At 38.4% G+C, this 14,729-nt stretch overlaps 1 protein-coding gene across 2 annotated transcripts in view; it reads right to left on the bottom strand.

Annotated features, from left to right (window-relative positions):
- Positions 1-6,466: 6,466 nt before the first annotated feature.
- The window catches only part of LOC131368434 (sialate:O-sulfotransferase 1), a 64,699-nt gene continuing 56,436 nt past the window's right edge, over positions 6,467-14,729 (bottom strand). For both annotated transcript variants that reach the window (XM_058414561.1, XM_058414560.1), the window contains exons 7-9: positions 12,174-12,338; positions 7,862-8,062; positions 6,467-7,140 (exon numbers count right to left, since the gene is read on the bottom strand). In XM_058414561.1, the coding sequence (XP_058270544.1) occupies positions 6,788-7,140; positions 7,862-8,062; positions 12,174-12,338 (719 nt within the window). In that variant the 3' untranslated portion in view covers positions 6,467-6,787. The remainder of the gene's footprint in view (positions 7,141-7,861; positions 8,063-12,173; positions 12,339-14,729) is intronic.

Genomic DNA, 14,729 nt, shown 5'->3' with positions numbered 1-14,729 from the left:
TGAGTGAGTAAGGGAGTGAGTGAGTGAGTAAGGGAGTGAGTGAATGAGTGAGTAAGGGAGTGAGTGAATGAGTGAGTAAGGGAGTGAGTGAATGAGTGAGTAAGGGAGTGAGTGAGTGAGTAAGGGAGTGAGTGAGTGAGTGAGTAAGGGAGTGAGTAAGGGAGTGAGTGAAAGAGTGAGTAAGGGAGTGAGTGAATGAGTGAGTAAGGGAGTGAGTGAGTGAGTGAGTGAGTGAGTAAGGGAGTGAGTGAATGAGTGAGTAAGGGAGTGAGTGAATGAGTGAGTAAGGGAGTGAGTGAATGAGTGAGTAAGGGAGTGAGTTGTGTTTTTCAAGATTCAAGTTTCAAAGAACTTTGTTGTAATTTTTCCTGCTTTGTAGGTTTATTGATTCGTCAGTCATTCTTTGACTCATTCAATGAGTCATCCATTAATGGATTATTTGACTCACTGATTCATTTATTTTTGCTTCATCCCCTGATGCATTTATTTGGTCATTCATTCATTGTTTCCTTCATTGACCTATTCTTTGATTCATTCATTAGTGCATTCATTTTTGGTTTCTTACATGAATTGATTCGTTGATTCATTTAACTAATCGCTTCATTCATTGTTTACTTCATAGATTCATTAATTAGTTCGTTGTTTCATTAATTAACTCATTAATTCATCCAATGTTCATTCATTGACTTGATGTAGCATTTATAATGTTTTTATTTATTTCACTCATTGATTCACTGATCAATTCTTTGATATATTCATTGATTCATTCATACATTAATTGAGTCATTTTGTTTTTTTGTATAATTGATTCCTTGTTTGATTCTTTTGTTGATTCCTTTATGAGTTTACTGTCAGGTTTACACACAGCTCTATTTATCAACAGGTCCCATGTCAATAATCAGACTTCCCAAAGGCAGTAAAAGAATTAAAATGATCTTTTCTCCAAGTCAATCTTCATGAAAAGATAATAAGAGCCATAATGTCATAATTAAATTATTAACAATTTCAGGATTTCAAAGTCGAGGCAGTTTCTCAGCTGAATAGTCTTTAACAAAATCCTACTCTAGAGCTGATAAATGAGGTGAAAATGTCCTTGTGTAGGACTGAGGCAGCTCTGCGTCTCACAAGGCACGACTCCAACCGTGACAGACACGCTCACTCAGACTGAAAGACCCGATTCGGTTACACTGGGGACCGAACAGCAAGTTGACTCCATGTGTGCACCTCTCTGAGTGAAGCACGGAAAAGCAATTAAGGACACTTCTGCCTTGCTGCAGGCTCTGAGTGTTTAAAAGGAAAGATACGTGCGAGGTAGGAAGGGTTTCCTGAATGAACAGGAAGTCTTACATCTACAAATTCATGAGTGTAGCTGGATTAAAAGAGTTAGCGTTAGGGGTTAGTGTTTCTACTGTTTCTTATGAGTTTTAGTATCGCCTCGATGCAGATTCAAACTACATCCTGGTCATTTGATCTGGAAGTATTTGGAGTTGTTGATGTCTTCTTTGGTGTGAAACATGTATAGATAAATACTGTATGTAAGTTCAGTCTTAAAAGGATTTTTTTTAAAAAGCCTTGGTGAAGGAGGCGTGGCCTCTATGTGTCAGTCTTCGTGAAAGAGGCGTGGCCTGTGTCTGGGTGTGTGCGACTGTGTTAATCACAGTGAAGGAGGTGTGGCCTCTGTGTGTCAGTCTCCATGAAAGAGGTGTGGCCTCTGTGTGAGTGAATCACAGTCTCTGTGAAAGAGGTGTGGCCTCTGTGTGTGTGGCCTGTGTGTGTCAGTCTCAGTGAAGGAGGTGTGGCCTGTGTGTGTCGGTCTCAGTGAAAGAGGCGTGGCCTCCATGTGTCAGTCTCAGCCTCTGTGTGTGCATGTGTGTGTGTGTGTGTCAATCACAGTGAAGAAGACGTGGCCTGTGTCAGTCTCAGTCAAAGAGGCATGACCTCTGTGTGTGAGGAGGCGTAGCCTCTGTTTCTATGTGTCTGTCTCAGTAAGGAGGCGTGGCCTCTGTTTGTATGTGTCAGTCTCAGTGAAGGAGGCGTGGCCTTTGTTTGTATGTGTCAGTCTCAGTAAGGAGGCATAGCCTCTGTTTCTATGTGTCTGTCTCAGTAAGGAGGCGTGGCCTCTGTTTGTATGTGTCAGTCTCAGTGAAGGAGGCGTGGCCTTTGTTTGTATGTGTCAGTCTCAGTAAGGAGGCGTGGCCTCTGTTTGTATGTGTCAGTCACTGTGAAGGAGGCGTGGCTTTTGTGGTCTGATAAACACTGAGTCACATCTTGCTTAAAATAGCTCCCCTGCAGTACTGTATTAAATCTTCTCCTGTTTTACGTGTACAAGCATTGGATTGTTCACCACTTAACACGTACATTGTATAATTCTAGGAAAAGTGATATCCACCCCTACTGTTTATCCAGCTGAGTTATCCTTTAACACTCCTTACAGCAGGGGTGTCCAATCTTATCCGCAAAGGGCTGGTGTGGGTGCAGGCTTTCATTCCAGCTGAGCAGAAGCCACACCTGAGTCTACTGAAAGTCAAGATCAGTTGATTAGCCAGTTGGAATCAGGTGTAGCTTCTGCTTGGTTGGAATAAAAACCTGCACCTACACCGGCCCTTTCTGGATTGGACACCCCTGCCTTACAGCCTTTCTCAGAAACAGGGACTAAATTTTTCCTCTATATTAGTTCCAATGTGTACCATAATGTCTGCTAATCATTTCTTTCAGAAACTCAGACATCTCCGGTGGAAGAAATCACACACTCTGGCCATCAAACCCTAAAGAAATACCATTGAATTTATAGACTGTAATCAGTGAACAATGGGAATGAAATGGGATTCGGATTGTCCGACAAGAAATAGGCACGGCAATGCATGTGTTTGAACACACAAACACACACACACACACACACCCCTACAGCATGGAAAGTCAATTAATCTGTCACAGGCTTTTCCAAGCTTGAACCTCAACGGTAACATCATGAAAAAATGACAACATGAAAGCTATTATCATTCTCCTGTAGTTCACTAAGGTATCTAGTCTGCATGCTAAACATTGTACTGTACTGCAATTACCCAGAATTCCATGCCAGAGATTCCTTCTTACGGTACAATCAGCACTAATAGCGTTGAGTCTGGAATAAAACACAGAAAACAAACAAACAGAAAGACATCACTTGTTGCAGAGAAACTAAAAAGTGTAATCTCATCTCTACAGAAAAATTCACTATTGAGGAAAACTTACTGATTTCCTAAAGCACTGACACTGGAGACTCCTTCCACAAATGCTAAAAGTCCTAAACATCAAAGTTCACAGCGATTTTTTGTCTGTATAAATAGAACATTCAAGTATACAATTACAATGTAAACTGTTACTATAGAAACAATAATACAGTGATACGAATACGAATTTAATTCATTCTGGACGAGAGTTCTTAAGGCGAAAATTAGTATTGCGAAACATATTTTCCCATAAGAAATAATGTAAATGCATATAATCCATTCCAGTCGTCCAAAAATATGAGCAATATTCCCAATACGAAGCGTATGTAAACTGTATGGCTGCTTACAAAGAACTGACCCAAGCCAAGCATTCCATGTCAAGGCTCCTCACAGGAAGTCGTGCCACCAAGCTTGGGCTAAAAATAGAACAGACCGCCCACACCACCAATCTGTCAACAAAAAAACACCAGAAAAATCACCTAGCGTTAGAACGCATGCTGAAGGTAGCGATGGTATCTTGGGTTGACTCTTTCCAAACAGCTTTCACTGACTGAAAAAAAACTCGCTTCGGTTGGCTTTCCACTGACGGTAACAAGTTTTGAACGGCTCCCGGACGTACGTGCAACTTTCTTGCAAAATTTCGATTCTAAAGGCAAAAATTCATCAAGGGAGGGCATTCGTATACCGAGGTTCCACTGACCTGTCTACTAGAATGAGGTAAATTAATTAATTACAATAAATAAATGAATAAATAAATAAATAAATGAGTAGATTACAAAGGCAAGCTGGCTCAACTGATTACAGATTATAAACAGAAAAAAAAGAAAACTTTATTTGTTTATTCTGACTTCATAAATTGCAGAGAACTTGTCAGTGATTCAGAAAATTTTTAATTTCAATTTCATTTTACTTGTATAGTGCTTCTAACAACGGACATCGTCTCATAGCAGCTTTACAGAACATAAGAACATAAGAAATATAGTACAAAATCAGACTGTATGGCTGAAAGGATATGCCTAAGAAGTCCTAAAAGCATTCAAGGTTAGAAATTTAAAGCTGTGTAAAATGAAAAACCTGTAATTCCTCAGATTCTGTGAAGATTGTGTGTTATATCAGGTTTAGCTCATCACATCATGGGCCACTGGAGTTAATCTATAAATCTATATTCTTCAGCACCGTTACACCAGATCCTGATCTCAGTCCATGCAGCTGTGCTACACGACGTGAACCTCAGACACATCTGGAGTGGACTGTCATTGTATTAATCTGCTTAGTGAGGATTAGCGGGCTGCTAGCACCAGTCTGTCTATTAAAGCGGTCCAGATTGTGTTTGAAGAGGGTTCAGTAAGTAGGTTGAATCAACACGACGGTCCTTTGGGATGTTTGTGGAGCAAAGAAAAGCCTCTTTGTTTAGTGACGGTGAATGTTTAGTGATCGTCGCTGACAGAACAATGTTTTTATCTCAGTTCCTGTTGCTAAGAGCTGAAGAGTTAATGAGCAAACTTTGCATTCAGGCGACATTTGTGCAGCATTACAAGTACTCTGACATTGTAAAGTCAAACACCTTGCTCTTATTCTCACTAGCATGTGACACGTCAATCATATGCTAGTAGTTTGTATCTTATAGGTCTGGAGCGAGAGCTTTTTGTTTTTTACCTCAGATGAGAAAAATATAGCTCATCGTACACAATTTACCTCAGAATACAATTTATTTGCCTTAAAAAACATACTTACATTCAATTCTAATATTTTAACGTTAGGCAAAAAGTGTGGAAATCTGTTTTTGTATTAGCTTTGTTAGCTAGATGTACTAGCCACATACAACAGGCAGATGTATTAACTTATATATTTATTTATATCTTCTTTTAACAAATAAAATAACAAACTAGCTTCATATTAGCTTTGTTAGCAGCCCAAGCTAGCTGTACTAGCTACATACACTCAGACAAGGCAGCAACATTTACGTTTATATCTATTTATATCTTAGAACGAATTAAAACCAAATCAAATAACACTAATCAGTGTGAAAATTTGTAGTTTGCTGTCTGTGTTCTGTACCAGGCTTTGTATTAGCTGCTAGCAAATTAGCAGAGCATGCTAACTGTTCTAGCTGCAGGTTGTATGTGAGACAATAAAGAATGTAGGAAGTAATGGCGGGTATTACGTTATAGGAGGAATTAGTCTGAGGAATCAAGTCAGTCGTTTGGATTTGCTGCTTTTTCTTACTCAGAATTTAAGATCCAACCTCACATCCAGGTCAAACACCTGAGTGAGCTGATCTCTCTCTCTCTCTGTCATCCTCTCCCTTTCTCTCTGCCCCCCCATCCTCTCCCTCTCCCTTTCTCTCCCTCTCTTCTCCCTTTCTCCCCCTCTTCTCTCTCTCTCTCTCTCTCTCTCTCTCTCTATATATATATATATCCCCTCTCCCCCCAACTCTCTCTCTCTTCCTCTCCCACTCCCTATCTCTCCCTCCCTCCCTCCCTCTCTCTCTCTCTTTCTATTCCCCTCCCTTTCACTCTGCCCCCCTTCTCCCCCAACCCCCCCCTTTTCTCTCCCTCTCTCTCCCAATCCCTCTCTCTCCCTCTCTTTCTGCCTCTTTCCCTCCCTCTCTCTTTCTCTCCCCCTCCCTTTCTCTCTGTCTTTCTATCCATTTCTCCTCTCCCCCTCCCTCCCTCTCTCTCTCTCTTTCTCTCCCTCTCTCTCCCACCCCCTTGTGATTAATTTATTGGCAGTTTAGTTGAATATTCCTTTACAGCATGTATATTAGTTTTATTAGTCCACTGATCATCATTTACATGCAATGTTACATCTTTCTAATTTTAATTTGTTAAATAATAATTAACAATTGTACTTTTTCTTGTCCTGCCCTGAGCCGGGCTGTGACAGCGGCGACATCGGAAATGAAAGCCCCACCTCGTGCTTTTTCACTTCACTGGAGTTATAATTAAGGCCTTGTTACTTGCTCATTAAAGCCCAAATTAGACATAAATATTTTACTCTCTAGAAAATGACTCTGTATTCATAAGTTCCTCTATTACTTCACACCTCCAATTTGTATCTGTAGGTGTATCTGTTTATAACTCCACCATCTCTAAATTCGGTTACAAAACCAGTATCAGTGTAGAAAACGGCATCATTGTGTAATGAAGATATTTCTGTATAAATCTCTCCAGATGTCACTTTCTTTTTTTTTGCTGTGTATCACATTGTTTTATTAATAAATCGACACTTCTAGTCTAAGAACACAGAAAACACTCTGGAGACTAAGCAAAGTTTATTAAATCAAATATTTAGAAAATGTCATACACATTATAGACATCAGTTTCCACTTGGTCAAACACTCAACGTTTTTTCTCGTGTAACGTTAACCAGGATGTCATGAGACTGAAACTTTAATGAATCTTCACCGCAACATTAAGCATGATGGAGTTCTGCTGAGCGCCAAAAGCTTTAAAACTGGAACAGAAACATCAGATCTTGACGAAGCTCCAAGAACAGAAGCAACATTTCTCTGGAATAAAGCCCTTAAAATTGATATTTGGAAGGAAAACTAAAGACTGCCACGGTTAGAACCCTCATCATCTCGGGATGTACTCCTGAGGCAGGCCGCTGTGGTTGCTGTCTCTGAGCGCCTGATCCACCACCTTAATATAACTGTCTATCAGCTGCCTCATGTCCGGGGTGAAGGGGTCGAAGTTGGGACGGCGAACGCCGGAGCGTTTGAAATGGCCGTCTTTGTTGGTTTCGGCGCAGAGCAGACGTTCCTCTGTGGTGCTGACGTTGAGAAAAGAGATGGCCGCGCGGAGCCTGGGAACCAGAGACTCCTGCAGATCTTCATAATGAAGCACCAGCAGCTTCCGGCCAAATCGGAGCCAGTCCAGGACATGAGATGCCCACCAGGATGCATAACTGCCCACAAACTCGGGCCATTCTGCACACACACACACACACACACACACACACACACACAGAGAGATAAAGCAAATAACCGTTTAATCCTTCTGTGTCTCAATTGTCCTTAATTAAATATTTGCAAATCCAAATGGCTCTCTGCCTTTTGCATTACTGAGATAACAAACATTGATCCAATGCAACGAGTAAGACATTAAATTAAGAAAAAAAAACACTTTGGGGTTGTGCTATTATTGGAAAATAATCAATGATGGATTTATGCCAAAGTTTATTTTATATAATAATAATAATAATAATAATAATAATAATAATAATAATAATAATAATAATAATTAAAAAGAAATTATTTATATATTTTATATAATAAATATACGTTTGGTTTAACGACAGGTTGTAATTTTTTCCATTTATAGTTACAATTAATGTTGTAGAATGTCCATAAATGTTCTTGCTTTTTTTTCCATTGGAAGTTAATAAAACAAACAATTATCAATATAAATAAATAAATAAATAAATAAATAAATAAATGTTCCTTGCATAACTGCTAAATAAACCTCTCCTTAGAGAAAATTGTTACTTGTTACTATAGAAACGAGAATGTAGATTAAGCTACTGTTCCTTTAGAAACAGCCCCTTCTGACCAATCAGAATCCACCGTTTAACCTTTTTAGCCTATTAGAAATGTTTAAAATATTTTTTTCCCAGTGAGACAGTAAAAACACGTAGCATGATGCAGATACCCTTGCTCTTCCAGTGCTGGTCCGAGGCGTAGCCGAGATGCCCCGCACATTTGCGGTTAAATTCGGCCATGAGTGAACGGTACGGGTTTCGGATCAGCAGGATGGCCGAATCGTACATCTCTATGTCACGCTTGCCGCTCTCGTGTGTCTTCACGCAGATGGTGCGTCCACTTTTCCAGTAATCCTTCTCGCCCTTGAAGCCTGAACAGAAGGAGGGAGGTTTGAGAAGTGACGCCAGAAAGACACGAGCGAGATCTCGGAGCCACGTCTCAATCCAAACACACGCAGTTTCCAGTAATCTGAGTAATGGAGCTTCTCCTTCACACTCCAGACTAATGATATCAGCTCTGAGATGGATATGAGCAAGCGTCTGACTTTCAGCTGCGGGAAAATCCTTCAGATACGTTTTACTGCTTTACTCGAGTCATTAGAACAACTAAAATTTTTATTTATTCCATAGTTTATCTTTCTAATTTGTCACATTTTAATTATGTAAAGCTTTCTGAGCTGCAAGAATTACGCCAGTTATGTAAATCCTAACTATTACATGTCTCATATACAATTCAAGAAAGCATCAGTTATTAATCATGAATCATTTTATTTAGTAACTCTTACAATATAGTGAGTAAATTCTGTGAAAATCTGTCTGGCTATGAGAATTACGATGAGGATTATTAAACCAGGACCCGATGACAGCTCTTGGGAGTTAAAGTCTGCTTTCACAATGGAGTACATAGCGTTTTTACAGTTTGACTTTGCAGTGAGAAAAAGAGTCGACTCTGAATCGACTGGAAGTGAATCAGACCTGCTGTGTGTTTTGGCTTGGAGTGTTTTTATAGACGTGAGCTGTTAAACTCAGCCATAAGGATCCAAAGGACAGAGCTGTAGAGCTGTAGAGCTGTAGAGCTGCAGAAACACAACATGTTATGGACATTTGCACCAGAAACCCCCCAAAAACCTTAATATGATACATAAAAAGTTTTAAACTTGCTTCATTTATAATCCCGGAATCATTTATTTAGCCTTGTTATCTATATTCGGGTGATTTTTATCATTTCTATACACATTCCCAATGAATGAGAAAGCTTTTAAGGACATTTTCAGCTTCACACTACTTTCCCTTTTTAGTTCATTTAATTATAAGACAAGTAACAAGAACCAACCAAAAGTCTCCATCTCCATTTCCATCCGATTCAGACTTGGCAGACAGATTAATACGTATAAAAGCCTTGAGAAAAGACTATTTCCCACCAGCTGCACATTCAATGACAAATATAGAGTTCAATTGTAGAATATCAGACTTCGTTTGGTATTAGTGATCAAATTTGTTCATCCTGATCTCATTAAGAAAGTGACAGGAATTATTTGTAGGAAGGATAAACCTGAGCCTCATCTGAACATTCTGTATACTGAAAAACTGGCTAGAATAAAATGAACTACTCTGATGAAGTAATGAATTAATCTTCTGGGTCATGTGACAGTGTGAGGCCACTGTAAAAAAAAAAAAAAAACCCTCACATCCAATTTATTTTTAAATCAAACCCCAAGTTAACCTCTGGGCTGAGAATCAAACCCACAGTGCTGGGGTTTAGTACCAGACTCATCCCTACTGCGCTAGACATGCACTAATCCCCTGACTGGAACACTGTAGTTATACTGTAGCTCACATCAACACCAACATCCTGCTGAGATTTCACACTCTAACTGCTTTACCTTAATGCCACGTCAATCCATCAAGCTTGCTCGACATCTTACGGTCTAGTCATTAGAAATGCCTTTAAATTCAGTTCAGTATAAGAGAAATTTTTTAAGTGACACAATATATTTAGGTAAAATATATGCAACTTTTTTTCTTAAATCTTTTATTTATTTATTTATTTATTTTTATTTTATGTACTTATTTATGTATTTTTTTATTTATATATTTTTTATTTATTTATTTATTTATTTATTTTATTTATTTATTTTGTTATGTATGAAATCATGCTTTAAATCTCCAATCCAAGTGGAAGGCCTCGCTTCTGAAGAGGTTCTTCATGTAATTAAAGTTCCTGCTTCCTAAATGTCCTCAACTACACTGAGAAAAAAAAAAACAACTACATACACTATATTGCCAAAAGTATTCGCTCACCCATCCAAATAATCAGAATCAGGTGTTCCAGTCACTTCCATGGCCACAGGTGTATAAAATCAAGCACCTAGGCATGCAGACTGTTTTTACAAACATTTGTGAAAGAATGGGTCGCTCTCAGGAGCTCAGTGAATTCCAGCGTGGAACTGTGATAGGATGCCACCTGTGCAACAAATCCAGTCGTGAAATTTCCTCGCTCCTAAATATTCCACCGTCAACTGTCAGCTGTATTATAAGAACGTGGAAGTGTTTGGGAACGACAGCAACTCAGCCACGAAGTGGTAGGCCACGTAAACTGATGGAGCGGGGTCAGCGGATGCTGAGGCGCATAGTGTGAAGAGGTCGCCAATTTTCTGCAGAGTCAATCGCTACAGACCTCCAAACTTCATGTGGCCTTCAGATTAGCTCAAGAACAGTGCGCAGAGAGCTTCATGGAATGGGTTTCCATGGCCGAGCAGCTGTATCCAAGCCATACATCACCAAGTGCAATGCAAAGCGTTGGATGCAGTGGTGTAAAGCACGCCGCCACTGGACTCTAGAGCAGTGGAGACGCGTTCTCTGGAGTGACGAATCGCGCTTCTCCATCTGGCAATCTGATGGACGAGTCTGGGTTTGGCGGTTGCCAGGAGAACGGTACTTGTCTGACTGCATTGTGCCAAGTGTAAAGTTTGGTGGAGGGGGGATTATGGTGTGGGGTTGTTTTTCAGGAGCTGGGCTTGGCCCCTTAGTTCCAGTGAAAGGAACTCTGAATGCTTCAGCATACCAAGACATTTTGGACAATTCCATGCTCCCAACTTTGTGGGAACAGTTTGGAGCTGGCCCCTTCCTCTTCCGACATGACTGTGCACCAGTGCACAAAGCAAGGTCCATAAAGACATGGATGACAGAGTCTGGTGTGGATGAACTTGACTGGCCTGCACAGAGTCCTGACCTCAACCCGATAGAACACCTTTGGGATGAATTAGAGCGGAGACTGAGAGCCAGGCCTTCTCGTCCAACATCAGTGTGTGACCTCACAAATGCGCTTCTGGAAGAATGGTCAAAAATTCCCATAAACACAATCCTAAACCTTGTGGACAGCCTTCCCAGAAGAGTTGAAGCTGTTATAGCTGCAAAGGGTGGACCAACGTCATATTGAACCCTATGGATTAGGAATGGGATGTCACTTAAGTTCATATGCGAGTCAAGGCAGGTGAGTGAATACTTTTGGCAATATAGTGTAGCTAAAGCTAATTAAATTTACGTCAATCAAACATGTACAACGGTTCCACATGATTTGAACTGAGGTACATTAACTCCAACATACATCCAAAATTAAATATCAAATCCTGTGTTAAAATCAATCTCCTGAACTGAGGATTGATCTCAGATCGCTGGTGTTTCCGGCACAACCTGCACTATTCTCCTGCATACTGTAATTGTGTTTATTTAATTGTGTAGTTGTAGTTGTAGAGAATAGCATGAGATTCAAGCCTTAGAAGAATTCATAATGTAATTGGAGTTACATTAGAGAAACTAAGTTTACTATAAGCAATAAAAGTAACTTAACAGAAATTTAATATTGTTCTTTAATGTACAGTAGAACCTCGGTATACAAATTTAATTCATTCTGGAGGTGAAAATTTGTATTGCGAATTGAATTTTCCCATAAGAAATAATGTAAATGCAGATAATCCATTCCAGCCGCCCAAAAATATGAGCAATATTCCCAATATGAAGCGTATGGAAACTGTATGGCTGCTCACAAAGAACTGACCCAAGCCAAGCATTCCATGTCAAGGCTCCTCACAGGAAGTCGTGCCACCAAGCTTGGGCTAAAAATAGAACAGAGCACCCACACCACCAATCTGTCAACAAAATAACACCCGAAATATCACCTAGCTTTTGAACGCATGCTGAAGTCAACGTTCGTGGGTCGACTCCAAACAGCTTTCACTGACTGAAAAATTTGTAAACTTGCTTCAGTTGGCTTCGTATGCCGATGCAAATTTCTTGCACAATTTCCATTCTTAAGACGAAAATTCGTAAGGAAGGGCATTCATATGCCGAGGTTCCACTGTACCTGTAATATGAGGACTGAAGTGTACAATAGTTTGCTAAATGTAAACTTTTTTCCACTTCCATTAAATATTACCAGTGTATAAAATGAATTAGAAATCAGGAAAGCTCAGGTGTTTTTACCTCTGTTATAAAGTGTGCCATCGAAGTAGTAGCTGCCTGTGTAATATCCAGTAGCGAGCTCAATCAGGTGTCTCACCCAGGTGTTACCCGCTCCAGGAAAACTGGACAGAGCCACCAGGCGGCTCGATTTCTCTGGCAGGAATCTTCTCTCTGTACATCTGGAGTCTGTGTGAGGAACGCTGCGTTATTTCTCATCAAATGAACAAATCAACCTCATACATATTGCTGTGAAAGGAGTATAAAGATGTAGCTAAACATGTCTGAAATTTTGGATAGTACAGTAAGAGAACAAGAGTGAGGAAAGATTAAGACCAGATCAATTCAATTTTATTTCTATAGAGCTTTTAACACTGGACATTGCCGCAAAGCAGCTTTACGGAAATATTCAGAATATAAATAATAAAGTTTAATTTATTTCTGTATATAAATCCGTGTTTATTAATAATGAGCAAGCCCGAGGCAACAGTGGTGGGGAAAAAACTCCCTGAGGAGAAACTCCCTCAGATGACAGAGTAAATAAATAAATAAATAAATAAATAAACACACACAGCAGTTTGACGTTACTGAGAATCCACAAACATCCTAAACTCCTCAGTCCTAAAAAATACCAGTAAAATTACACCTTTACTACAGAAAACACTATCAACAATTACACTGGATTTTTTTTTTCTGTTTATGTGGTTTAACGTATAAAAGGTTAAACAAATATGAATAAATTCTAATAATAATTTCTTGCATATTTATTTATTAAAAAAACAATAAGACAAAATATTGTGCAACATTTATGATTAGAAATGTGTTCTTTAAAAATAAATAAATAAATAAATAAATAAATAAATAAATAAATAAATAAATAAAATAAAATTGATTGTCTAGCTACAGTTCCAATACAGCTAATAATCTTTACACCCCTATTAAAAACAAATCAAAAAAACCTTTGCAGTAATACTGGAAGTGGTTAGTAAAGCATCAGCATGGACACAAAGGTTATTAGAGAATACTTCTTTAACATTCAGAAAGCCAGATAGAAATGTTTCTACTGAATTCATTTCCATTTTTTCATTATTATTATATTCACATGTACTGATTGACCATTTCTGTTATTTTGGGATAGTCGATATTCTGCTGCTAATGGAAATCACAGCTAGACAATCCATCACAAACTGGACAATCTGTCTTCGGGAATTTTCCTGTAGCCTATGGGAATGTGCAATAATGCAAGGACACTTAACTTTGATAGTTTCTCTATTTTTATAATCAGATTACAATATATTATTATTATTATTATTATTATTATTATTATTATTATTATTATTATTATTATTATTACTATAGTCCTCTGTATATTTTTGTATATTTTTACCCCTTTATAACAGATTGAAAATTATTATTATTATTATTATTATTATTAGTAGTAGTAGTAGTAGTAGTATTATATTTGATATAAGTTCATGTATTATAACAGAGTATTATTATTGTTATTAGTATTATTATTTTAAATGTATATACTTTTTATATGTTGTCAAATTTTCGTATTTGCTTGGTTATCTCTTATGTTAAGTCTTTTTAAGTCACTATATAATATTTTTTATATTTTCAAGTCAAAGGATTATATTATTTTAGAATGTTATCAGAATTTATTTATCTTTTTATACCAATAGAAAATTTTTTAAGTGTAATAGTTGATTGGGTTTTCTGAGAATTTTTTGGAAGGAATCTATAGTGTAAGAGCTTCGTAAACAGGTAAAGGTATGGCTTCCAGTTTTCCATCACAGGAACATTTTCAGCACTGAGGAGTTTACGCTTTGTGGATTCTCAGTAACATGTCAAGCTGTATTTTGCTTTACTTCAGAAAACAGAAAAATCAGAGACTAGTGAGGAAACGCCTTATATGAGACATGCGTTATTAGGAAAAATCCAAAAATCATAGTCAGTAGCCTTCTCTGGACAGATTACACAGATTTACACGAGGTCCTGAGGTGATTTCCTGCTGCTCTCTCTTTGACTTCTCTGTTATTTCTATCCAGATCTGAGAAAATTACAGGCTGAACTACCTACTGTTTTTCTCCAAACTCGGCATTCGCCTGATGTCTGTGATTTCCTATGCAGATGTCACTTCATACTAGGAAAAATATAAGTGTCTTTGTATTTATACACAAAGCAATGCATATTGTCACCCCTCCCACATTTATCAAACACTTAGCCATAAAATGAAAAATTGATGCTTCTTGGAAAACAATGTGATTATTGATTTGTCATATTTTGAATTTTTGGTTTACTCTAAACTGAAATAAGAAGCACCAGCATCTGTTCTCATATCCATCACCTCTTTGATTGCATGGGCAGAGTGCTACGAATGGAGCGTGATCATGTGACCACAAGACATTTACATTTCATTTACATTTCTGGTATTTGGCAGACTCCGTTATCCAGAGCGACTTACATTTTTATCTCAGGGGCCCAGCAATGGCTTCAAACTCACAACTTTCCAGTCAGAGGTCCAACACTTTAACCACTAAGATACCACATCGCCCCATAATATAAACATAAACAAGT

Source organism: Hemibagrus wyckioides, linkage group LG17, assembly GCF_019097595.1.
Source record: "Hemibagrus wyckioides isolate EC202008001 linkage group LG17, SWU_Hwy_1.0, whole genome shotgun sequence".
In the NCBI taxonomy this organism is placed as follows: Eukaryota; Metazoa; Chordata; class Actinopteri; order Siluriformes; family Bagridae; genus Hemibagrus; species Hemibagrus wyckioides.
The sequence above is the reverse complement of the archived record's forward strand: the minus strand, read 5'-3'. Positions and strand labels throughout refer to the sequence as shown.